We start from the raw sequence: 23,552 nt of genomic DNA on the forward strand, positions 1-23,552 counted from the left end.
CTGCCCCCAACCATGGGGTGGATGTGAGAGCAGGTAACTGAGTGAGTGGAGGAAATAACCAGCAGCAGAGGAGCTGTGTGATACCTGGGCACATGTGTTTGCATCCCTGTGCTAGAACGCTTCTAAAGATCACAAGGCCTCACCAAGCTGCAGATGCGGCCATGCGACCATAACTCCATCCTGCCTTCCCTGGGCAGACAGCCTTGCCAGTGTGCCCTGGAGCCTCCCCTCCCCAGAGCCCTGCCCCACTAGGGAAAGGCAGAGACAGGCTGGGGGGATGGATTCACCTGCCGACATACTCCCAGAGGGGTAAAGAACAGGGAAGCTTCCTATGGAGTATGGACCAAAATTCTTTATGGCATGCAGAAGGTGGGAGGTCTGTAATTGCTTCTCAGCTGGACGTGGGTGTTGGCAGATGGATCTGGGAGTATGGACCAAAATTCTCCAGTGAGGGAGAAGTGATCGGGAGAGATGACCACAGGGCTCTGAACTCCAACTCCATCAGGATCCAGAGAGAGAAGAGGGAAAAAGAAGAGACATTTGGATGGAGTAACAGATGCAGGTATGACTTGGAAAAGTAGAGAAGATGAGATCTTAAAAAAAACATGGCAAGTGGCCAGGTGGTGGCACATCTGGTTAAGCGCTCACATTACAGTGCTCAAGGACCCAGGTTCAAGTCCCCGGTCCCCACGTGCAGGGGGAAAGCAGGTGTCTCTCTGTCTCATTCCCTCTCTATCTCCCCTTCCCCTCTCAATTTCTCTCAGTCTCTATCCAATAATAAATAAAAATATTAAATAATACAAACATTAAAAAAAGAAATACCCAAAACCTAGATATACACCAGTTTCTATGAGAGAGAGCATATGTTCACACGTATCCATAAACTACTGCAAAATATATCCCTGAAAGCAGAAGTACACTAGAGTTTGCAGTGAGTATCCCCCCAACACTTCCTCTCCACTATTCCAAGCTTTGGGTCCATGATTGCTCAACAATTTGTTTGGCTTCGTATGTTAACTCTCTTTTCAGTCACCAGGTTCCAGATGCCATCAGGATGCTGGCCAGGCTTCCCTGGACTGAAGACCCCACCAATGTGTCCTGGAGCTCCGCTTCCCCAGAGACCCACCCTACTAGGGAAAGAGAGAGGCAGACTGGGAGTATGGACCGACCAGTCAACGTCCATGTTCAGCGGGGAAGCAATTACAGAAGCCAGACCTTCCACCTTCTGCAACCCACAATGACCCTGGGCCCATGCTCCCAGAGGGATGGAGAATGGGAAAGCTATCAGGGGAGGGGGTGGGTTATGGAGATTGGGTGGTGGGAATTGTGTGGAGTTGTACCCACACAATTAATTTATCCTTTCTTAAATAAAAAATAAATAAATAAATAAATAAATAAAACCACGGCAATTATATACAAATACAGACAGACAGTTGTAGAAATAGTAGTTAACCCATGCCTGCAGCCTTAGGGAAACTGCTGTAGCTTCCGATAGTGGGAGTGGAGATTCAGAACCCTGAAAGGCGGTGGGAACGGTGTGGAGTGACACCCCTGCTGACGTCTAGTTTTGGCCATCTATATTAAGTCACTTCTAGAGTGAAATGAATCAGAGGCTACAGGGCCTCTCTGGAAATCGTCAGTGTCCTCCTTCTCTCCCCACGTGCTTTACCAGGAGCTCACTGCAGAGCTCGCCTATTCCACTGAGATCAGGACTTGCAAGCGGGCGTCCGCTGCTCCATTCTAGCTGCCTCTAAGGCAGCAGAAGTCTGCTGGGCCTACACAGCCTTCGAGTAAGCTTTCTCTCCCTTCCCACATGAAGGACAGCAATGACTAGAGTGCTGCAGAGATCAATCTCAGGTGTCTCTTGAAGACCTGGGAGCTGAGGCAGCGTAGGGCACGGAGCAGGACGGCGACAGCGGGTGACGGGCACTCAGCAGCTGTGGCCTGTCTCCAGGGCCGTGCTCCTCGCTCGCTCGCTCGCTCGCCAGGACACCCTGGTCCCCACTGTCCCTACTGGCTCTCCGTCTGAGGCCTGCTGTTAGCTGTCATTTGCTTTATGTGATCTGTGACTCATCTGTGTTCCTGGGGACAGACAGACTCACAGTTCTTGCCCGCAAGCACCTGCCGTGTCATCGTCCATTTCAGCCAAGTGTCGGTATAGCAGAAACGTTTTACACCTTTTGGAATTCACTCTCCCTCTACAACAGAACTCTGTAAGGTTCTGGTGCATAAAGTCTGATTTGGGAGCAAAAATCAACAGGAGGAGAAGTGAAAGCCCACAAGCGTCCCATTAATGTCATCCTCTCCCCCCGCCCCTAATCTTATTTCTCCTTTTCTTTCTTTTTCCTCCAGGGTAGGGTTATCATTGGGGCTCAGTGCCAGCACTACAAATTCACTGCTCCTGGAGGCCATGTTTTTCCATTTTATTGGAGAGGACAGAGAGACATGGAGAGAGGAGGGGGAGAGCGAGAGGGAGAGAGAAAGACAGACACCTGCAGACTTGCTTTGCTGCTTGTAAAGTTCCCCCCACCCTTGCAGGTAGGGAGTCAGGGGCTTGAACCCAGATCCTTGAGTGGGTCCTTGTGCTTAGTACTATGTGTGCTTAACTAGGTACACCACCGCCCGGCCCCACCGGTTATGTTTTTTCCCGATGAGTTCAGTATCCAACACACGTGTCTTTCTTTTGGTGGGGGTGGGGGAGGGTTTGGGGTTTCTAATTATCCTGAGGAAGAAGTAAAGTCAAAAAGAAACTAGCCAGTTGTCCTAATTACATCGTCGACTACACAGACTCCTCCAAGTGCCAGATGTAGGTGAGCAGAGATACAAACACAAGCTGAGAAGCTGTGACTTGGGACATAAAGCAGGTGTCAGAGGAAAGAATGGTGGTCACACGCTGAGATGTCTGGTAAGTAAGACGCTGGTGTGAGGACGGGCATAGACTCCAGGAAAGAAGACTTGAACAGAAGGAAACACGACCAGCTACCCCGTGGGGAGAGGGGAATGATCGTTCCTTCTCCTTCTTCTTTTTTTTAAATTACCTTTCTTTGTTGGATAGAGACATCTCATAGAGCCAGAAATTGAGAGGGAAGGGGTGTGACAGAGAGGGAGAGACACAGAGAGACAGCTGCAGCCCCGCTTCACCACTTGCGAAGCTTTCCCCCTGCAGGTGGGGACCGGGGGCTTGCACTCCGGTCCTTGTGCATCGTAATATGTGCGCTCAACCAGGTGCGCCACCGCCGGGCCCTGAGAACCATCTTTTCTAAATATTTGCAGCAAAAACAAAGGCGCTGGCAAGGCAGCTTCATGACTCACGGATGACTTCCCAGGATAAGACTGAAACGGCTGCCCGCCCTTTGAAGAACACTGCCCTTCTGACGGAATAAGAATACTACACAACCAGGAACACGATGTGCAAACCAACTTGCTTCATTTTTTTTTGCTTTTCGTGTGATGGAGGGCATGAGCCCAGGGCCTCACACCTGTGCGACACGGCACCACCCCACCACCATCCTTGGCGCTGACCATGGTGTTCACGTGTGGTGTGAGGACTTGAACCTAGGTCCTCACCCACGGTCAGGTGCGTGCTCTACCAGGCTACTCATCTCCTGGGAGCCTCCAAATAAACCACTTCCATGGAACCAACCATGCCCGTTTCTAGAATGCTTCCAGTTTCCCTTCTGTTTACGCCCAAATACACAGACAGCCAGTGACTCACAAGGGATGGCTGTGACGACACGGTATTTACGTGCTAAAATAAGCAGGATCAATTCTCGAGGGTTTTTTTGTTTGTTTGTTTGTTTTTTTCATTATAGCCCTGTGACTCTACACATAAAAGAAAAATCTGAGGTGAGGCCAAGGTTGAGATTTAAGAGTTTCCAGTCTACCGTCTGTTGGGTAGTTGCCATCTCCCCCTGGCTTCTTCTTATCCATATGCCTATATAGGGATTTACTGATCCAAAGGTTTGGTCTATTTACATAAATCACTTTTACATAAAGCACTCCCTCCAGGGCATTGGTGGTTCAGTGATAGGATTCTCGCCTGTTCCGCCCCCTCCTTGTCACACTCTGATTTTCACCAGTCACTTTTCTCTCCACCCTCTCTATATCACATCCTGTTTCCACCCTACTTGGAGAGTATAAAAACAGCTGCTCTTCTGATTAAAGACACTTGGAAATTGCTTTCCGGCTCCGAGAGTTCCAGAGTGTATCTCCTGCGGAAGTTGGTGCAGCACGCGTTCCTGATCCCTCTCCCACACAGCAGCCTAGATCAGCTCCAGTTGAGTTCTCTCCAACCCAGAGAGCACCGGCTCGGGAAGAAGTACCCTCAGGCTATCCCGGCAACCGTCTGCGTGTTTGCTAGACAGATCCAGGCTCACCAACACGGCTTCTATCACTGCCCATTCGCCCCTCCCTTCCCCTACGGATTTGCTGTCTTCTCTTGCTGTTGTTTGTGTTTCTCGTGCTATCACTGACCACTTAACCCCAAAACCCAATAAAAAAAATAAATAACAAGGCGGGGGTAGATAGCACAATGGTTCTGCAAACAGACTCTCATGCCTGAGGCTCCAAAGGCCCAGGTTCGAAAAAAAAACCCACCACCATAAGCCAGAGCTGAGCAGTGCTCTGGTATATATATAATAAATAAATAAATAAGTAACAAAAACCCAGCTCTGGAATCCGGAATTGGGCTTTCTAGAGGTAAGGCAGTTGGGAGTGACCGCCGGTGTCCTCACCTCGAATTTCTGCCGGAGCTCCGCGTTGCCCTCCTCGTCCCCTTCTGGAATAGGCACGTTGTAATACTCGCCTTCCTCTTGGTTAAGCAACTTGTACCTTTCAGAGACACGGGAGAGAAAAGGGGTTACGGGCACCGTTCTGCACGCCGCAAGGTCAGCTGCTGTCTCCTTAACCATCAGGGCGACTGTTCCTGAGCTGCCTCGTGGGGAAAGATGATGACCAGATGCCTCTGGCGGTCACTTCATCGGGAAACCGAGCGAGCCCAGCAGTGTGCTGAGCCCGCGGGCCCCGCGCTGGCACTGGAGCGGTCAGACTCAGAGGCCCCCTTACCATCCGCTGGCTGGCATCTTCATCAGCTCGGAGACCCCAAAGGACAGGGAGCCCATGAAGTCGTTCCTGGTTGTGCGGTCCCAGTCCCAGATTTCTACAGACAGCCGTCGGTCCTTATCTGAAGGCTTCAGTTTGCTGTGAGAGAACACAGACAGGCCAAGTCATCTGGTGCGCGGTTTCTTGGGAGACACCACACGATCGCAGCCCGAGCCCCGGGCGGGAAACAACACGCAGTCACGCACCGTCACCCCATTGCCCCCCAGGCAGGATGTTACGTCGGGGTCAGTGCACAGACCTGCTGAGACCCGGCAGCATATGCCACTGGCTGCATATGCCGCCCGTCACTGACCCAAGTGCAAGGCAGGAGAAGCATCAGTTCTCCTCCTGTAGCACTCACCAGCCAACAAAGTACCGGGCCCCTGGTGTGGGTACAGAGAGGTGTGTGTACAGAGAGGTGTGGGTACAGAGAGGTGTGGGTACAGAGAGGTGTGGGTACAGAGAGGTGTGGGTGCAGAGAGGTGTGGGTACAGAGAGGTGTGGGTACAGAGAGGTGTGGGTGCAGAGAGGTGTGGGTGCAGAGAGGTGTGGGTACAGAGAGGTGTGGGTACAGAGAGGTGTGGGTGCAGAGAGGTGTGTGTACAGAGAGGTGTGGGTGCAGAGAGGTGTGGGTACAGAGAGGTGTGTGTACAGAGAGGTGTGGGTACAGAGAGGTGTGTGTACAGAGAGGTGTGTGTACAGAGAGGTGTGGGTACAGAGAGGTGTGGGTACAGAGAGGTGTGGGTGCAGAGAGGTGTGGGTACAGAGAGGTGTGGGTACAGAGAGGTGTGGGTGCAGAGAGGTGTGGGTACAGAGAGGTGTGGGTACAGAGAGGTGTGGGTACAGAGAGGTGTGTGTACAGAGAGGTGTGGGTACAGAGAGGTGTGTGTACAGAGAGGTGTGGGTACAGAGAGGTGTGGGTGCAGAGAGGTGTGGGTACAGAGAAGTGTGGGTGCAGAGAGGTATGGGTGCACAGAGGTGTGGGTGCAGAGAGGTGTGGGTACAGAGAAGTGTGGGTGCAGAGAGGTGTGGGTACAGAGAGGTGTGGGTACAGAGAGGTGTGGGTGCAGAGAGGTGTGGGTACAGAGAGGTGTGGGTACAGAGAGGTGTGGGTGCAGAGAGGTGTGGGTACAGAGAGGTGTGGGTACAGAGAAGTGTGGGTACAGAGAGGTGTGGGTGCAGAGAGGTGTGGGTACAGAGAGGTGTGGGTACAGAGAAGTGTGGGTACAGAGAGGTGTGAGTGCAGAGAGGTGTGGGTACAGATATGTGTGGGTACAGAGAGGTGTGGGTGCAGAGAGGTGTGGGTGCAGAGAGGTGTGGGTACAGAGAGGTGTGGGTACAGAGAAGTGTGGGTACAGAGAGGTGTGAGTGCAGAGAGGTGTGGGTACAGATATGTGTGGGTACAGAGAGGTGTGGGTGCAGAGAGGTGTGGGTGCAGAGAGGTGTGGGTACAGAGAGGTGTGGGTACAGAGAGGTGTGGGTACAGAGAGGTGTGGGTGCAGAGAGGTGTGGGTACAGATATGTGTGGGTACAGAGAGGTGTGGGTGCAGAGAAGTGTGGGTGCAGAGAGGTGTGGGTACAGAGAGGTGTGGGTGCAGAGAGGTGTGGGTACAGAGAGGTGTGGGTACAGAGAGGTGTGTGTACAGAGAGGTGTGGGTACAGAGAGGTGTGGGTACAGAGAGGTGTGTGTACAGAGAGGTGTGGGTACAGAGAGGTGTGGGTACAGAGAGGTGTGGGTACAGAGAGGTGTGGGTACAGAGAGGTGTGGGTGCAGAGAGGTGTGGGTACAGAGAGGTGTGGGTACAGAGAGGTGTGGGTGCAGAGAAGTGTGGGTACAGAGAGGTGTGGGTACAGAGAGGTGTGGGTGCAGAGAGGTGTGGGTGCAGAGAGGTGTGGGTACAGAGAAGTGTGGGTACAGAGAGGTGTGGGTGCAGAGAAGTGTGGGTACAGAGAGGTGTGGGTACAGAGAGGTGTGGGTACAGAGAGGTATGGGTGCACAGAGGTGTGGGTGCAGAGAGGTGTGGGTACAGAGAAGTGTGGGTGCAGAGAGGTGTGGGTGCAGAGAGGTGTGGGTGCAGAGAGGTGTGGGTGCAGAGAAGTGTGGGTGCAGAGAGGTGTGAGTGCAGAGAGGTGTGGGTACAGATATGTGTGGGTACAGAGAGGTGTGGGTGCAGAGAGGTGTGGGTACAGAGAGGTGTGGGTACAGAGAGGTGTGGGTGCAGAGATGTGTGGGTGCAGAGAGGTGTGGGTACAGAGAGGTGTGGGTGCAGAGAGGTGTGGGTGTAGAGAGGTGTGGGTACAGAGAGGTGTGGGTGCAGAGAGGTGTGGGTGCAGAGAGGTGTGGGTGCAGAGAGGTGTGGGTACAGAGAGGTGTGGGTACAGAGAGGTGTGGGTGCAGAGAGGTGTGGGTGCAGAGAGGTGTGGGTACAGAGAGGTGTGGGTACAGAGAGGTGTGGGTACAGAGAAGTGTGGGTACAGAGAGGTGTGGGTACAGAGAGGTGTGGGTGCAGAGAGGTGTGGGTACAGAGAGATGTGGGTGCAGAGAGGTGTGGGTACAGAGAGGTGTGTGTACAGAGAGGTGTGGGTGCAGAGAGGTGTGGGTGCAGAGAGGTGTGGGTACAGAGAAGTGTGGGTGCAGAGAGGTGTGGGTACAGAGAGGTGTGGGTGCAGAGAGGTGTGGGTGCAGAGAGGTGTGGGTACAGAGAGGTGTGGGTGCAGAGAGGTGTGGGTACAGAGAGGTGTGGGTGCAGAGAGGTGTGGGTACAGAGAGGTGTGGGTGCAGAGAGGTGTGGGTACAGAGAGGTGTGGGTGCAGAGAGGTGTGGGTACAGAGAGGTGTGGGTGCAGAGAGGTGTGGGTGCAGAGAGGTGTGGGTACAGAGAGGTGTGGGTGCAGAGAGGTGTGGGTACAGAGAGGTGTGGGTGCAGAGAGGTGTGGGTACAGAGAGGTGTGGGTGCAGAGAGGTGTGGGTACAGAGAGGTGTGGGTACAGAGAGGTGTGGGTACAGAGAGGTGTGGGTGCAGAGAGGTGTGGGTACAGAGAGGTGTGGGTGCAGAGAGGTGTGGGTACAGAGAGGTGTGGGTGCAGAGAGGTGTGGGTACAGAGAGGTGTGGGTACAGAGAGGTGTGGGTGCAGAGAAGTGTGGGTGCAGAGAGGTGTGGGTACAGAGAGGTGTGGGTGCAGAGAGGTGTGGGTACAGAGAGGTGTGGGTACAGAGAGGTGTGGGTGCAGAGAGGTGTGGGTACAGAGAGGTGTGGGTACAGAGAGGTGTGGGTGCAGAGAGGTGTGGGTACAGAGAGGTGTGGGTACAGAGAGGTGTGGGTGCAGAGAGGTGTGGGTGCAGAGAGGTGTGGGTACAGAGAGGTGTGTGTACAGAGAGGTGTGGGTACAGAGAGGTGTGTGTACAGAGAGGTGTGTGTACAGAGAGGTGTGGGTACAGAGAGGTGTGTGTACAGAGAGGTGTGTGTACAGAGAGGTGTGGGTACAGAGAGGTGTGTGTACAGAGAGGTGTGGGTACAGAGAGGTGTGTGTACAGAGAGGTGTGTGTACAGAGAGGTGTGGGTACAGAGAGGTGTGGGTACAGAGAGGTGTGGGTGCAGAGAGGTGTGGGTACAGAGAGGTGTGGGTACAGAGAGGTGTGGGTGCAGAGAGGTGTGGGTACAGAGAGGTGTGGGTACAGAGAGGTGTGGGTACAGAGAGGTGTGTGTACAGAGAGGTGTGGGTGCAGAGAGGTGTGTGTACAGAGAGGTGTGGGTGCAGAGAGGTGTGTGTACAGAGAGGTGTGTGTACAGAGAGGTGTGGGTACAGAGAGGTGTGGGTACAGAGAGGTGTGGGTGCAGAGAGGTGTGGGTACAGAGAGGTGTGGGTACAGAGAGGTGTGGGTGCAGAGAGGTGTGGGTACAGAGAGGTGTGTGTACAGAGAGGTGTGGGTACAGAGAGGTGTGTGTACAGAGAGGTGTGGGTACAGAGAGGTGTGGGTGCAGAGAGGTGTGGGTACAGAGAAGTGTGGGTGCAGAGAGGTATGGGTGCACAGAGGTGTGGGTGCAGAGAGGTGTGGGTACAGAGAAGTGTGGGTGCAGAGAGGTGTGGGTACAGAGAGGTGTGGGTACAGAGAGGTGTGGGTGCAGAGAGGTGTGGGTACAGAGAGGTGTGGGTACAGAGAGGTGTGGGTGCAGAGAGGTGTGGGTACAGAGAGGTGTGGGTACAGAGAGGTGTGGGTGCAGAGAGGTGTGGGTACAGAGAGGTGTGGGTGCAGAGAGGTGTGGGTACAGATATGTGTGGGTACAGAGAGGTGTGGGTGCAGAGAGGTGTGGGTGCAGAGAGGTGTGGGTACAGAGAGGTGTGGGTACAGAGAGGTGTGGGTACAGAGAGGTGTGGGTGCAGAGAGGTGTGGGTACAGATATGTGTGGGTACAGAGAGGTGTGGGTGCAGAGAAGTGTGGGTGCAGAGAGGTGTGGGTACAGAGAGGTGTGGGTGCAGAGAGGTGTGGGTACAGAGAGGTGTGGGTGCAGAGAGGTGTGGGTACAGAGAGGTGTGGGTACAGAGAGGTGTGGGTACAGAGAGGTGTGGGTACAGAGAGGTGTGGGTGCAGAGAGGTGTGGGTGCAGAGAGGTGTGGGTACAGAGAAGTGTGGGTGCAGAGAGGTGTGGGTACAGAGAGGTGTGGGTGCAGAGAGGTGTGGGTGCAGAGAAGTGTGGGTGCAGAGAGGTGTGGGTACAGAGAGGTGTGGGTGCAGAGAGGTGTGGGTACAGAGAGGTGTGGGTACAGAGAGGTGTGGGTGCAGAGAGGTTTGGGTACAGAGAGGTGTGGGTACAGAGAGGTGTGGGTGCAGAGAGGTGTGGGTACAGAGAGGTGTGGGTACAGAGAGGTGTGGGTGCAGAGAAGTGTGGGTACAGAGAGGTGTGGGTACAGAGAGGTGTGGGTGCACAGAGGTGTGGGTGCAGAGAGGTGTGGGTACAGAGAAGTGTGGGTGCAGAGAGGTGTGGGTGCAGAGAGGTGTGGCTGCAGAGAGGTGTGGGTGCAGAGAAGTGTGGGTGCAGAGAGGTGTGGGTGCAGAGAAGTGTGGGTACAGAGAGGTGTGGGTACAGAGAGGTGTGGGTGCACAGAGGTGTGGGTGCAGAGAGGTGTGGGTACAGAGAAGTGTGGGTGCAGAGAGGTGTGGGTGCAGAGAGGTGTGGCTGCAGAGAGGTGTGGGTGCAGAGAAGTGTGGGTGCAGAGAGGTGTGGGTACAGAGAGGTGTGGGTGCAGAGAGGTGTGGGTGCAGAGAGGTGTGGGTACAGAGAGGTGTGGGTGCAGAGAGGTGTGGGTACAGAGAGGTGTGTGTACAGAGAGGTGTGGGTGCAGAGAGGTGTGGGTACAGAGAGGTGTGTGTACAGAGAAGTGTGGGTACAGATTGGTGTGGGTGCAGAGAGGTGTGGGTACAGAGAAGTGTGGGTACAGATTGGTGTGTGTACAGAGAGGTGTGGGTGCAGAGAAGTGTGGGTACAGAGAGGTGTGGGTACAGAGATGTGTGGGTGCGACGGAGGCAGCACAGGCTGTCCAGTCTCAAGGATGAACCCTGTGGCCTCTCACATGGCCATGCTTGCAGACCTCTGCTTTGCTGGGCAGAGCAGGCTGCCGCCTTTCTGGTTGTTCACAGAACAAATGCATCCTGTGCTTTAGTCCTCGGAGAGGACCGTTCGCTTGGGCCCTGCCGCAGTCTGAATTAGTTCTCGTCCCAGATAGATGTGTGTGTGTGTGTATGTGTGTATGTGTGTGTTTATGTATGTGTATTTATGCCATTTTCTCCTTCATCCCCTCCCCTACCTTATTGCCCTTCTGTGGTCTGAGATCCTAACAGTCTTCTCAAGATCCACATTTACTTTTTTAAAAAATTGATTTATTTTCCATTTTGTTGCCCTTGTTGTTTTTTTATTGTTGTAGTTATTACTGGTGTTGTTATTGATGCTGTCGTTGTTGGATAGGACAGAGAGAAATGGAGAGAGGAGGGGAAGACAGAGAGGGGGAGAGAAAGACAGACACCTGTAGACCTGCTTCACCGCCTGTGAAGCGACTCCCCTGCAGGTGGGGAGCCGGGGGGAGAGGGGGTTGAACCGGGATCCTTACGTCAGTCCTTTTGCTTTGCGCTATGTGCGCTTAACCCGCTGCGCTACTGCCCGGCTCCCAAGATGCACATTTTAAAGAAAGATTTATTGTGCTGGGGAGACAGCATTCTGGTTATGCAAATGGCATTCATGCCTAGGGCTCTGAGATCCCAGGTTCAGACCCCAGCACCACCATGAGCCAGAGCTGAGCAAGGCTCTAGTCTCTCCCAGTCCCCATCAGAAGATAAATGAGATACTTTAAAAATATCTATAGATGGACTTCTTTTTGAGACAGAGAGACAGCAGAGCACCACGTGCCCCAGCAAAGCCCGGCAACAATCCCAGTCCTCGGGAAACAAGTCCCTCACTCACTGCTGTCTCACCTCCCTGTTGTCTTCAAGGTCCTCGGGAAATGCTGCCTCCTCTGGGAAGCCTTTCCTGTTTAAGGGGGAGGGTAATCTTCCATCTTGCTGACAATGACATTTTCCACGTTCCTTGTTTATTTTGTGTTTAGTAACTGCTATCTAACATGTACCTAATGCCTTCCTCTGTCCTTCATGAGAACCCAAGTTGTTCAAGAACTGTGAAATTTAATATCACTTAGATTGTGATAGAATTTTTCTTTTTTTTAAAAAAGGTTATTATTTATTTATTTATTGTATTATCTTTATTTACTGGATAGAAACAGTCAGAAATCGAGAGGGTAGGAGGAGACAGAAAGACAGACACCTGCAGCCCTGCTTCACCACCTGTGAAGCTTTCCCCCTGCAGGTGGGGACCAGGGGCTCGAACCTGGATCCTTGAGCACTGTGACATGTGCGCTCAACTAGGCGTGCCACTGCCTGGCCCTGGTAATAGAATTTCTGTACAGAGCAGATGCTGACAGTAACTGAGGGTCTTGTCTCATGGAACTTTTTTTTTTTGCCTCGAGAGTTATTGGTGGGGCTGGGTGCCAGCACTACAAACCCACTGCTCCTGGAGGCCATTTTTTTCTTTTACTGTATAGAGACAGAGAGAAATTGAGAGAGATGGAGGGAGATAAGAGAGGGGGAGAGAAAGTTGGACACCTAAGAGTCAGGCGGTAGCGCAGCGGGTTAAGCGCACGTGGCTCAAAGCGCAAGGACCAGCTTAAGGATCCTGGTTCCAGCCCCCGGCTCCCCACCTGCAGGGGAGTCGCTTCACAGGTGGTGAAGCAGGTCTGCAGGTGTCTGTCTTTCTCTCCCCCTCTCTGTCTTCCCCTCCTCTCTCCATTTCTCTCTGTCCTATCCAACAACGATGACATCAATAACAACAACAATAACTACAACAACAATAAAAAAACAAGGGCAACGAAAGGGAATAAATTTTAAAAAAAGAAGAAAAGAAAGTTGGACACCTGCAGACCTGGTTCACTGCCTGCCTATGAATTGACCCCTTGCAGGTGGGGAGCCGGGGATCGAACCCGGCTCCTTGCACTTCACGCTATGAGTGCTTAACCCCCACGTGCCACCGCCCGGCCCTATGGGATTCTTAGCGAACCAAGTAACCATCCACCAAACAGGTGTGGCCGCAGCCATGGTGCTAGCAGCAGCGGTCTGAGGGCTCAGGAATGAAGCAAAGCTTCTGGACGGCTCCCCCACGCCCCCGCCCCCGCACTCCACCCCTGTGTCGCAGAGTCCCAGGGAGAGAGAACCACTTACAATGTGAAGGACTCATTCCACTGCGGGTTGAGTGTGGAGCGGATGGTTTTGGTTTTCTGTTTGCTTTCGTTCTTGGGATCAGGGATAAGCTTCAGCTTCACATAAGGATCTGAAAGCCCATTGGGATCCATAGGAATTAGATTTTTTGCATCTCGTACTGTGAAGAGAGAAGGAAAGACTGGGGTTACAACGAGAAAATGGATCTGTCTTGCTGCCCTGACCTCCCATGTGAAGAAGCTGAGCCGGAGGGACCCAAATGTTCAGTTCCCCTGAGCACAGGCACCAGCCCACCTCTCTGAGGGGCTACGGAGGAACAGCAGTGACACTCAGTGACACCGAGCCGGGCAGGCAGGGTCCCACTGGCTACGGGAACTGCGGGGACCTGGGACCCACCCTAAGCCTGGTGTGTGCGGTCTGCTTCTTAATGACATTCCCAGCATTCTCGTTTCTTCTTCAGCTGCCACTGGGGGCTTGGTGCCTGCGTGGTGAAGTCCCCACTGGTGGTGAGAGGTTCTCCTTTTTTTTTTTCTTTTGCTTTTGCTTGATAGGACAGAGAGAAACTGAGACAGGAAGAGGAGATAGAGAGAGTGAGCGAGACACCTGCAGCCCTGCTTCACCACTCGTGAAGCTTCTGCCCTGTAGGTGGGGACTGGACCCAGGTCCTTCCTTGCCTGTAGGTGGGGACCTGAACCTAGGTCCTTGCACCCTGCAATCTGTGCTCAACTGGGTGCAGCCCTGTCCGGCCCACCAGGTCCGCAGCATTTTGTTTTCTTTTTTTTTAAAAAAAAATTATTTATTTATTTATTTATTTATTTATTTATTTATTTATTTATGAGAAAGATAGGAGGAGAAAGAACCAGACATCGCTCTGCTACATGTGCTGCCGGGGATTGAACTCTGGACCTTATGCTTGAGAGTCCAGTGCTTTATCCACTGCGCCACCTCCCAGACCACGATCCCCAGCATTTTCAGTCTTTTCCTGGGAGAAGTGGTAAAGTTCGCACCCTAAGCACATAGTCAAACTAGTTCATGCTACTGCCCAAATGTGGGAGCTTCCAGCAGATGCCATCTCTTCTCCCAGGGAGGCTGGCGAGTTCACACTGGCTCCATACTGCAGTTGCTTGGGCAGGGCGTGAGAGAGGGTCTCGCTCACAGTGAACTCAGAAGCCAGAGTAAAGCCCAAGAAGCGCCGGCTTATACAAGTTCCCCGCGTGCGTGATTCTACCGGGCTGCGGGGCAGGCGGCCCTGGTCCTGCCCACCCGAGTGTGTGCCCTGGTGTCTGCCCTCCCGGGCTGTGCTGGGCCCTGCCTGTTCACCTGTCCTGCAGAGTCACAGGTCCCACCAGAATTACCAACGCAGAACCCCCACTTTGGCAAGACTCCCTTGGTGGGACTCTAAGACATATTCTGGACCAGAAAACACTCATGTGAGGACCCGAACTTATTAGGAGGAACAGCATTCCCATTATAGGGGGAGGGTCCCCATTATGGGGGGGAGGGCTCCCATTGTAGGGAGAGGCTCCCATTATAGGGGGAGGGTCCCCATTATGGGGGGAGGGCTCCCATTGTAGGGAGAGGGCTCCCATTATAGGGGGAGGTGCCCCATTATGGGGGGAGGGCTCCCATTGTAGGGAAAGGCTCCCATTATAGGGGGAGGATCCCCATTGTAGGGGGAGGGCCCCCATTATGGAGGGAGGACCCCCATTATAGGGGGAGAGTCCCCATTGTAGGGGGAGGACTGCTCAATGGTGCAGCTGCCAGAGACCCGTCACAGTGGCATGATGGGAGTCGCTGTGTAGCATAAAGCAGGGAGCCGGCTAGATGGGCCGGTGAGAGGAATGGACTAAGGGCTGAGCCTGCTTGCTACTAATGTCTCCCTTGCTCTCTCTGGCAGCCTCTTCCCCCGTCAGACGGCAGAGGCACCTGTTCAGCTGGGACACTCCGTGTGGGCGACAAGGGTCCAGGTTCAAGCACCACCTTAGCTCCCATCTGCAGGGAGGAAGCTTCACGAGCAGTAAAACAGTGCTGTGGGTGTCTTGCTATCTCCCTCCCTCCCTCGTCCCTCTTGATATTTCTCTGTCTCTACCCAATAAATAAATAAGTTCATTAGCTTAAAACCAATTGACTGTGTTGTTAATGGCTGCGTTAGTAGCATTCGCTGTCGTTTTAAAATTGTCATCATGATCACCATGATCACTATCCAGTCTTCCTGTCCAGCCCAGGAGACAGGGCTGCATTCTCAAGGTAGAGAAACCACAGAGGGAGTCGGGCGGTAGCACAGCGGGTTAAGCGCACGTGGCGCAAAGCGCAAGGACCAGCGTAAGGATCCCGGTTCGAGCCCCCGGCTCCCCACCTGCAGGGGAGTCGCTTCACAGGCGGTGAAGCAGGTCTGCAGGTGTCTGTCTTTCTCTCCTCCCTCTCTCCATTTCTCTCTGTCCTATACAACAACGATGACATCAATAACAATAATAATAACTACAATAACCATAAAAAAGGGGCAACAAAAAGGAAAAAAAACCCACGCATATTAAAAGGGACATTTCTACAAGACTGAAATGTCCAGACCTCAGGTTTAGGCTGCTCTTAACTGTTCCAAAATAGCTTGGGATTTACATTTTTAAACTATTTATTTATTTATTTATTTATTTTGTCTCCAGGGTTATCGTTGGAGCTCGGTGCCTGCACCACTAATCATCTACTCCTGGAGGCCATTTTTCCCCATTTTGTTGCCCTTGTTGTTGGATAGGGCAGAGAGAAATGGAGAGAGGAGGGGAAGGCACGGTGTGGGGGTGAGAGGACCTGCAGTTCTGCTCCGCCACCTGTGAGGCCACTCCCCTGCAGATGGGGCCACCTGGGGCCCAAACTAGGATCCTTACACCAGTCCTTGTGCTTCACGCCATGTGCTCTCAACCCTCTGCACTACCGCCTGGCACCCCTGCCCCCCCATTTTTTTTTAAAATGTAGTCACTGACCTATGCGGAAAATGCTGTGGAGAGTTTTCTAATCCAGAGAATACATGCAGGATGGATTACAAAGTGCGAGGATATATAAATAGAGACAGGTAGTTACAGAAATAATAGTCAACCCATCTCTGCAACATGGGGGACTGCTGTGGCTTCCAGTGCAGGGACTGGGGGTCCAGAACTCTGGTGGTGAGAACGGTGCGGGGTTATATCCATCCTTGTTATCCCGTAATTTTGTAAATCAATGTTGTCACTAATAAAAATAAAATAAAAAAGCAAAGCAAAGCAAAGTGTGATGATCCTATTTATAAAATGGACACCTGACATAAAAGCCCAGCCCAAACCAGCATGGCTGAGCCCAACTCCCGTCTCCTTGAGGAGGTGGGGAGCTCAGTCTGGGTGGGCACAGGGCACGTGGCACGCGGAGGTTCTGGAAGACTCGCCCCCCACACAGAGGGCGCAGCTGAACCCTCTCCCCTGACCCGCCTATCTGGATGGAATTTGCTGAGGCACAGAGGAGGTCAGATGCCCCCAAACTCAAGGACAATGTGGCCCTTCAGACGGACTGTTTTGCTTCAGAAAATAACCCTCTGTCTTCACCGCCCCACTCCCTCCTCTCAGAGGGCAGAGGTTCAGGATACTGACTTGCTGCAAAAGTCAAGGCTGTTGTGTCTCTGGGAGTGCTGACCCCGTGTCCCCTCCCACCTCTGTCCTTGCTGGGGGATAAGAGGAGACAAAGCTCTGTAGTCCTACTCCTCACATGTTCATAGGTAGACATTGTGTCTTCTGACACCAGCAGAAACCAACTCTACTTTGTCTGAAGTTACCAACAGCAAAAGGAATGTGATTACAAGAGTGTGGGTGGCGGTGGGTAAAGCTGAGAAAAAAAAAAAAAAGGAGGGGGATTTAGTGTCTGTGGTCACAGTCACCTAGTGGAACCTAAGATCAGGGGCCAGAGGAATGGAGGGGCCCTAGATTCATAAACCATGTCTTTGAAAAACCCCAGAGAATTAATTTCCCCCCTTTTTCTTTATTGGGAGGATTAATGGTTTACAGTCAGCAGTAAAATACAATAGCTGGTCCATGCGTAACATCTCTCAGTTTTCCACATAACAGTTCAACCCCCACCAGGTCCTCCTCTGCCATCATGTTTCTGGACCTGAACCCTCCCTCCCCCAGAGTCCTTTACTTTGGTGCAATACACCAGCTCCAGTCCAAGTTCTGCTGTGTGTTTTCTCTTCTGACCTTATTTCTCAACTTTTATGAGTGGGATCATCCCATATTCATCCTTCTCTGTCTGGATGATCTCACTTAACATGATTCCCTCAAGTTCCATCCAAGATGAGGTGAAGAAGGTGAAGTCACCATTCTTTTTCTCCCCCCCCTTTTTTTTTAAATGTTTTTGTAGTTATTATTGTTGTTGTTATTGATGTCATAATTTTTGGACAGGATAGAGAGAGGAGGGGAAGACAGAGAGGGAGAGAGAAAGACAGACACTTGTAGACCTGCTTCACTGGCTGTGAAGTGACTCCCCTGCAGGTGGGGAGCCGGGGGCTCAAACTGGGATCCTTATGTTGATCCTTTGCACCACGTGCACTTAACCCACTGCACTACCGCCCAAATTCACCATTCCTGTGTATGTCTACCACAACTTTCTCGGCCACTCATCTGTTGTTCATCTGTTGATACCTGGGTTCCTTCCAGGTTTTGGCTATTACAAATTGTGCTGCTTATAAAGTATCTTATAAAGTGATGCCACCAGTTGCTTCTGTTCTCCCTGGTCTAAACTTATAGGTGATTTACTTTGTAAGACACAGCTATATGTAGACAGCATTAAAGGACATAAATTATGGTGAGGTCTTGTATGATACAGCAAATCCTAACAATGGGATTTTCAAAGTTAACACACTTGCCAAATAACTTGGTTATATCAATAACTTATCTATTGCCTTCTTAAGCCCTAAGATAGCAGGATCCTTCCCCTTTCCTTATAAAGAGCCCATGTTTCTCCCACCCCTGGAACCTCTAGGCTGGGGCTCACCTTCCTGCATGCTTCTCTCAATTCATACCAACTGACACTGCACCTGCTGATCCCAGCCTAATCACTGCAGCCAGTACCACCTCGGAATGTTTCACTTTGGATCGTGTCCAGAGACGTCAGGCATGGAATGTCAACCTTCCAGATACATCACTCTGGTGAGACCTTTCCTAGCTCATAGGACTCCTCAATTCCATTTCGGGTGGTGAACTTCTTTTAAAAAAGCCTTAAAATCTATATATAGACCAGGGCCTGTGAGATAGGACTTATGTACACATATATCCATAAGTTGGGGAGACACAGAACTTAAAGCAGAAGTGCCAATAGTTTGCAGTGAATCAATACATGCAGCAAGCAAACAGAAAGACCTAAAAAAGACACCTTAAACTACCTAATCAAATAGTTTCTACTTAGACCTAGACACCTTCCTCACCTACTTCCTATTTCACTTCCCTCAGTCACTCCAAGGCTAACCTTGTCAGACAAAGTAAGGACTACAAAAGCTGGATACGGGAAAGAGACTGGCACACTTTAATGATGACTCTGTTCATTACCAGGCCACCCCATCACCTGGGGTCCTGGTCAGAGAGTCCTGGGATTCCCACACAGACATGATGGGCCAGGGCTTCTAAAAGATCCCTCTCTCCACTGTCACCGGTCATCTCCATCAGGAACAACATAGTGGACCCCTTTGTGGGCCCCTACAGGACCTTTTCCTCAATGTGGATCAACAATGGCAGGGGCTGTTCATTCTCTGAAGGGAGGTTGGGCAACATACTCTACCGCTCGAGGAAGATGGGTCCTGAAATGAGCGCAGCCTGGAATGTTCCCAGCTGTGACCACAGGATGTGCGCTCAGACCTACAGGGATGCAGAGGTCACACAGGCTGAATATGGGCTTCAGATGAAATTGATGGGGTTTACAGTTAATATTTATATACTTTTATCATATTTGGGAGCTACTCTCTCCCCTGATCCAGCTTTCTAGTCCTTTTTCCAACTATGACACCATCTCCCCAGACAATAACCTGGGACTGCCTGCATGTCAGATGTCAGACTCAGGCAAAAACTAGTAAAGTCAGGGGCCCCTTGGAATAGACCTAAAATAGAGTTACTAACTTTTTCCAAAATGGAGACCCCAAATCTTCATCTGCAATATTCTAGCCTTTAGGTTCATGATTAGTCAACAACTTGTTCTGCTTTATATCTTAACTTTTTCTCAGCCACCAGGTTCCAGATGCTACCATGATGGCAGCCTGACTTTCCTGGGCAGACGACCCCACCAATGTGTCCTGGATCCCTGCCTCCCCAGATCCACTAGGGAAAGACAGAGACAGGCTAGGAGTTTGGATCCACCTGCTAACGCCCATGTTCAGTAGGGAAGCAATTACAGAAGCCAGACCTTCATCTTCTGCATCCCACAGTGACCCTGGGTCCATACTCCCAGAGGGATAAAGAGTAGGAAAGCTATCAAGGGAGGGGGTAGGATACGGAATTCTGGTGGTGGGAATTGTATGGAATTGTACCCCTCTTATCCTATGGTTTTGCCAATATTTCCATTTACAAATAAATAAAAAATGTTTTTAAAAATGTGCTGCTATGAACATAGGTATACATAGATCTTTTTGGATGTGTGTGTTTGGTTCCAGAAGAGGAATTGCAGGGTCATAGGTTGGTCCACCTCCAGCCTTCTGAGAATTCTCCAGACTGCTCTCCACTGGGGTTGGACCCATTAACATTCCCACCAGCAGTGCAGGAGGGTTCCTTTGTCACCACAACAGAGGATTAATTTTTGATGGTTATGAGACATTTCTAACCTTTTCTTCCAAAGACCTTTAACTCCATCAGTTAATTCCTTGTACAAAAAAAAAAAAAAAAGGGCCAGAGAAACTTCATGGGTTATTTTATTCCCAAGAGGGAGACCTTCAGGGAGGAGGAGGAGGGATGGGTAATAGGATCTCAGGTTTCCACTGAGACTTGGCCTCACAGTGTAGGGCTGATAACCAGCTCCCTGGTACTCTAGTGTTCTGCTGACGACACAGTGGTGGCAGTGATTAGGGGCGGGGTCTAAAGAGCTCGACCTAGGGGCACACCACCCTCCCTGTTCCGCCCCTGCAGTCAGCAAAGGGGAAGCCCCGGCCAGCATGCTCAGCCAATGGATTCCTGGCTGGCCAGAAGCTCGAAGCCTAAGCAGACTGGAGCTCTTTCAGACTTCTCATCTTTTGGTTGCAATACACAAAGCATCCATTCGGAGGGACTCTCAGACAAGGGAAAGACCTGACAGCCTCTTTCAAGGGAGACCAGTGAGGCCTAAAGGAATCCTGCACTGGCTGAAAATGATAAGGTTTCTCGAGCAGCGGAGCAGCTCTGCAGGTGTCTCTCTTTCTCTCCCTCCCTCTCTATCTACCTGTCCCCTCTCAATTTCTTTCTTTCACTGAGTAAAATAGGGGGTGGAGGGGGAGGAAAAAATGGCCACCAGAGCCGTGGATTCCTGAAAGAAAAAAAAAGAGAGAGAAAAGGGGCGGGGGGAATGGACACCAGGAGCAGTGAATTCCTGGAGTTGGGGGAAAAAAAGACAAAAATGCGGGGGTGGCCACTAGGAGCATGGAGTCATTATGTAGGTACCAGAAGTAACCCTGGTGGGAATATATATATATATATATATATATATTAGAGATAGGGAATGAGGGATGAGAACCACCATTTCTTTTTTTTTTCTTCTTCTTCTTTCATCCTTGGAGTGCTGAGGATTGAACCTATGGCCTTCTGTGGCCTAAAGCATGCAAATTGTGTGCTCTAAGGCTAAGCTATCTCCTCAGCCCTAATCTGTCTTTTCTCTTACAACCCTAGTCAGGAATCTAGAAAGGTAGAAAGGAAAAAAAAATTAATAAAGTATAATGATTTTTTTTGGGGGGTAAAAAAGAAAGCTTCAAAATTACAAGCCATTAAGATCCGCTATCTTGTCATGAATGCTTAGGAACGGGCCTCAGGAAATATCCAGCGTTTTGGGCTTTAACTTTGGAACCACCCTACTTGGTATCCAGTTTACGGACAGGGAAGCTAAATTAATGTGTGTGTGTGTGTGTGGGGGATATGGGGCACATAGCCCATTAGTGTGTATATGTGTGTGTGTGTGGGGGGATATGGGGCACACAGCCCATTAGTGTGTATATGTGTGTGTGGGGGGGGATATGGGGCACATAGCCCATTAGTGTGTATATGTGTGTGTGGGGGGGTGGGATATGGGGCACATAGCCCATTAGTGTGTATATGTGTGTGTGGGGGGGGATATGGGGCACACAGCCCATTAGTGTGTATATGTGTGTGTGTGGGGGGATATGGGGCACATAGTCCATTAGTGTGTATATGTGTGTGGGGGGTGGGATATGGGACACATAGCCCATTAGTGTGTATATGTGTGTGTGGGGGGTATATGGGGCACATAGCCCATTAGTCTGTATATGTGTGTGTGAGGGGGATATGGGGCACATAGCCCATTAGTATGTATATGTGTGTGGGGGGGGATATGGGGCACATAGCCCATTAGTGTGTATATGTGTGTGTGTGGGGGTGGGATATGGGACACATAGCCCATTAGTGTGTATATGTGTGTGTGTGGGGGGGGATATGGGGTACATAGCCCATTAGTGTGTATATGTGTGTGTGTGGGGGGAGGATATGGGGCACATAGCCCATTAGTATGTATATGTGTGTGTGGGGGGATATGGGGCACATACCCCATTAGTGTGTATATGTGTGTGTGTGGGGGATATGGGGCACATACCCCATTAGTGTGTATATGTGTGTGGGGGGGTGGGATATGGGGCACATAGCCCATTAGTATGTATATGTGTGTGGGGGGGGGATATGGGGCACATACCCCATTAGTGTGTATATGTGTGTGTGGGGGGGATATGGGGCACATAGCCCATTAGTATGTATATGTGTATGTGGGGGGGATATGGGGCACATACCCCATTAGTGTGTATATGTGTGTGTGGGGGGGATATGGGGCACATAGCCCATTAGTGTGTATATGTGTTTAGGGGATATGGGGCACATAGCCCATTAGTGTGTATATGTGTGTGTGTTTGTGGGGATATGGGGCACATAGCCCATTAGTGTGTATATGTGTCTGTGGGGGGGGGTATGGGGCACATAGCCCATTATGTGTATATGTGTCTGTTGGGGGGGGATATGGGGCACATAGCCATTAGTGTGTATATGTGTTTGTGTTGGGGATATGGGGCACATAGCCCATTAGTCTGTATATGTGGGGGGGGGGATATGGGGCTCATAGCCCAATAGTGTGTATATGTGGGGGGGGGAATATGGGGCACATCGCCCATTAGTGTGTATATGTGTGTGTGTGGGGGGGTCTTTCAGATCTCTGTTTATTTAATGAGCAGCCAGTCAGCCAGCCCACAACATCGCTCCATCACACACCCGGGGCCTCGCACCTGCAATGAATGCACCCCTGCGCCCTCTGCGAAGCTCCTCACTTCCCACAGGACATCTGTCTGTCTGCTGCCTCTGTCTCCTGTCATCAACATCTTACTCCCTTCTCTTATTTCCAGCTTTCTTTTTTCTGTGGTTGGTTTCCTCTTAAAAAAAGTATTATCTTTATTTATTTATTGGATAGAGACAGCCAGAAATCGAGAAGGACAAAGGAGATAGAGAGGGAGACAGACAGACAGACAGACTGACACCTGCAGCCCTGCCTCACCACTGGTGAAGCTCTGCCCCCTGCAGGTGGGGAACCAGGGGCTCCCATGTTTCAATGTGCAAAGGTCCAGGTTTGAGGCCCTGGTCCCCACCCGCAGGGGGAAAGCTTCATGGGCGGTGAGGAGGGCTGCAGGTGTCTCTCTGTCTCTCTCTCTCTCTTCCCTCTTTATTTTTGGCTGTCTCTATCCAATAAGTCAAGATAATAAAAAATGAATAAATATCAGCCAGTGATTTGATCGTGATTTATAAGATAATAGGGGTAGGGTCCCACACCACTCCCACCACCCAAGTTCTGTCCCATCCCCCACCTAAGGATAACCACCGTATTTCTCCCACTGTCTTAGGGACAGGTTGGTTACTTCTGGGTTTTTCCCCTTATCATACAGGCTCTTCTTATTTGAGATAGATAGACATCAGACAGACAGACAGACAGACAGAGGAAGGGAGGTACGAAGAGAGGGAGGAGAGAAGGAAGGAAGGGAGGCAGGGAGGGAGGAAGAGGGGGTGGACGGACCCAGCTCAGGCTGTCTCTCCTCTCGGCCTGTCCGCTCAGGCTCAGCCTCACCTGCCCCCTGCGTGAAGGCGAGTGTCGCAGTGTTCTCACATCCCGCCGAAGTGTCTGTGCAGTTTTCTGCGGCGCTCTGAAACCCTTCAGCTCCGTGGTCCCTTCTCACATTTTTCTCTCGGTGACGCTGCCTGGCCTTTATCCCTCGGTGTATCTGTTTCACGGTGGTTTCCGGTGCAGTCCTGACAGGCCCAGCTCTGCTCAGACTGCACTCACCTCCCCACTCAAAGTCCAACCTCGCCCTCCCACATGCCGCTCCGCTCCCTTACTCTCTGACCTCCTCCCTCGGTAGCTGCTAGTTTAGCCTGGAGAGGTCACTTCTGCTGTGGCCAGCTCAGCCATCTGTTTTCTTTTGTGAACCAAGGAAAGTGACATCATACAGGATTTGTCTTTTTCCATCC

The 23,552-nt window shown here is 51.4% G+C and overlaps 1 protein-coding gene across 2 annotated transcripts in view; it reads right to left on the minus strand.

Moving 5' to 3' along the window:
• PRKCA (protein kinase C alpha) overlaps nt 1-23,552 on the minus strand; it is a 362,209-nt gene that overhangs the window by 87,973 nt on the left and 250,684 nt on the right. For both annotated transcript variants that reach the window (XM_060202620.1, XM_060202619.1), the window contains exons 6-8: nt 12,862-13,018; nt 5,065-5,199; nt 4,734-4,830 (exon numbers count right to left, since the gene is read on the minus strand). In XM_060202620.1, the coding sequence (XP_060058603.1) occupies nt 4,734-4,830; nt 5,065-5,199; nt 12,862-13,018 (389 nt within the window). The remainder of the gene's footprint in view (nt 1-4,733; nt 4,831-5,064; nt 5,200-12,861; nt 13,019-23,552) is intronic.

This window comes from Erinaceus europaeus, chromosome 12 (genome assembly GCF_950295315.1).
Source record: "Erinaceus europaeus chromosome 12, mEriEur2.1, whole genome shotgun sequence".
Lineage (NCBI taxonomy): Eukaryota > Metazoa > Chordata > Mammalia > Eulipotyphla > Erinaceidae > Erinaceus > Erinaceus europaeus.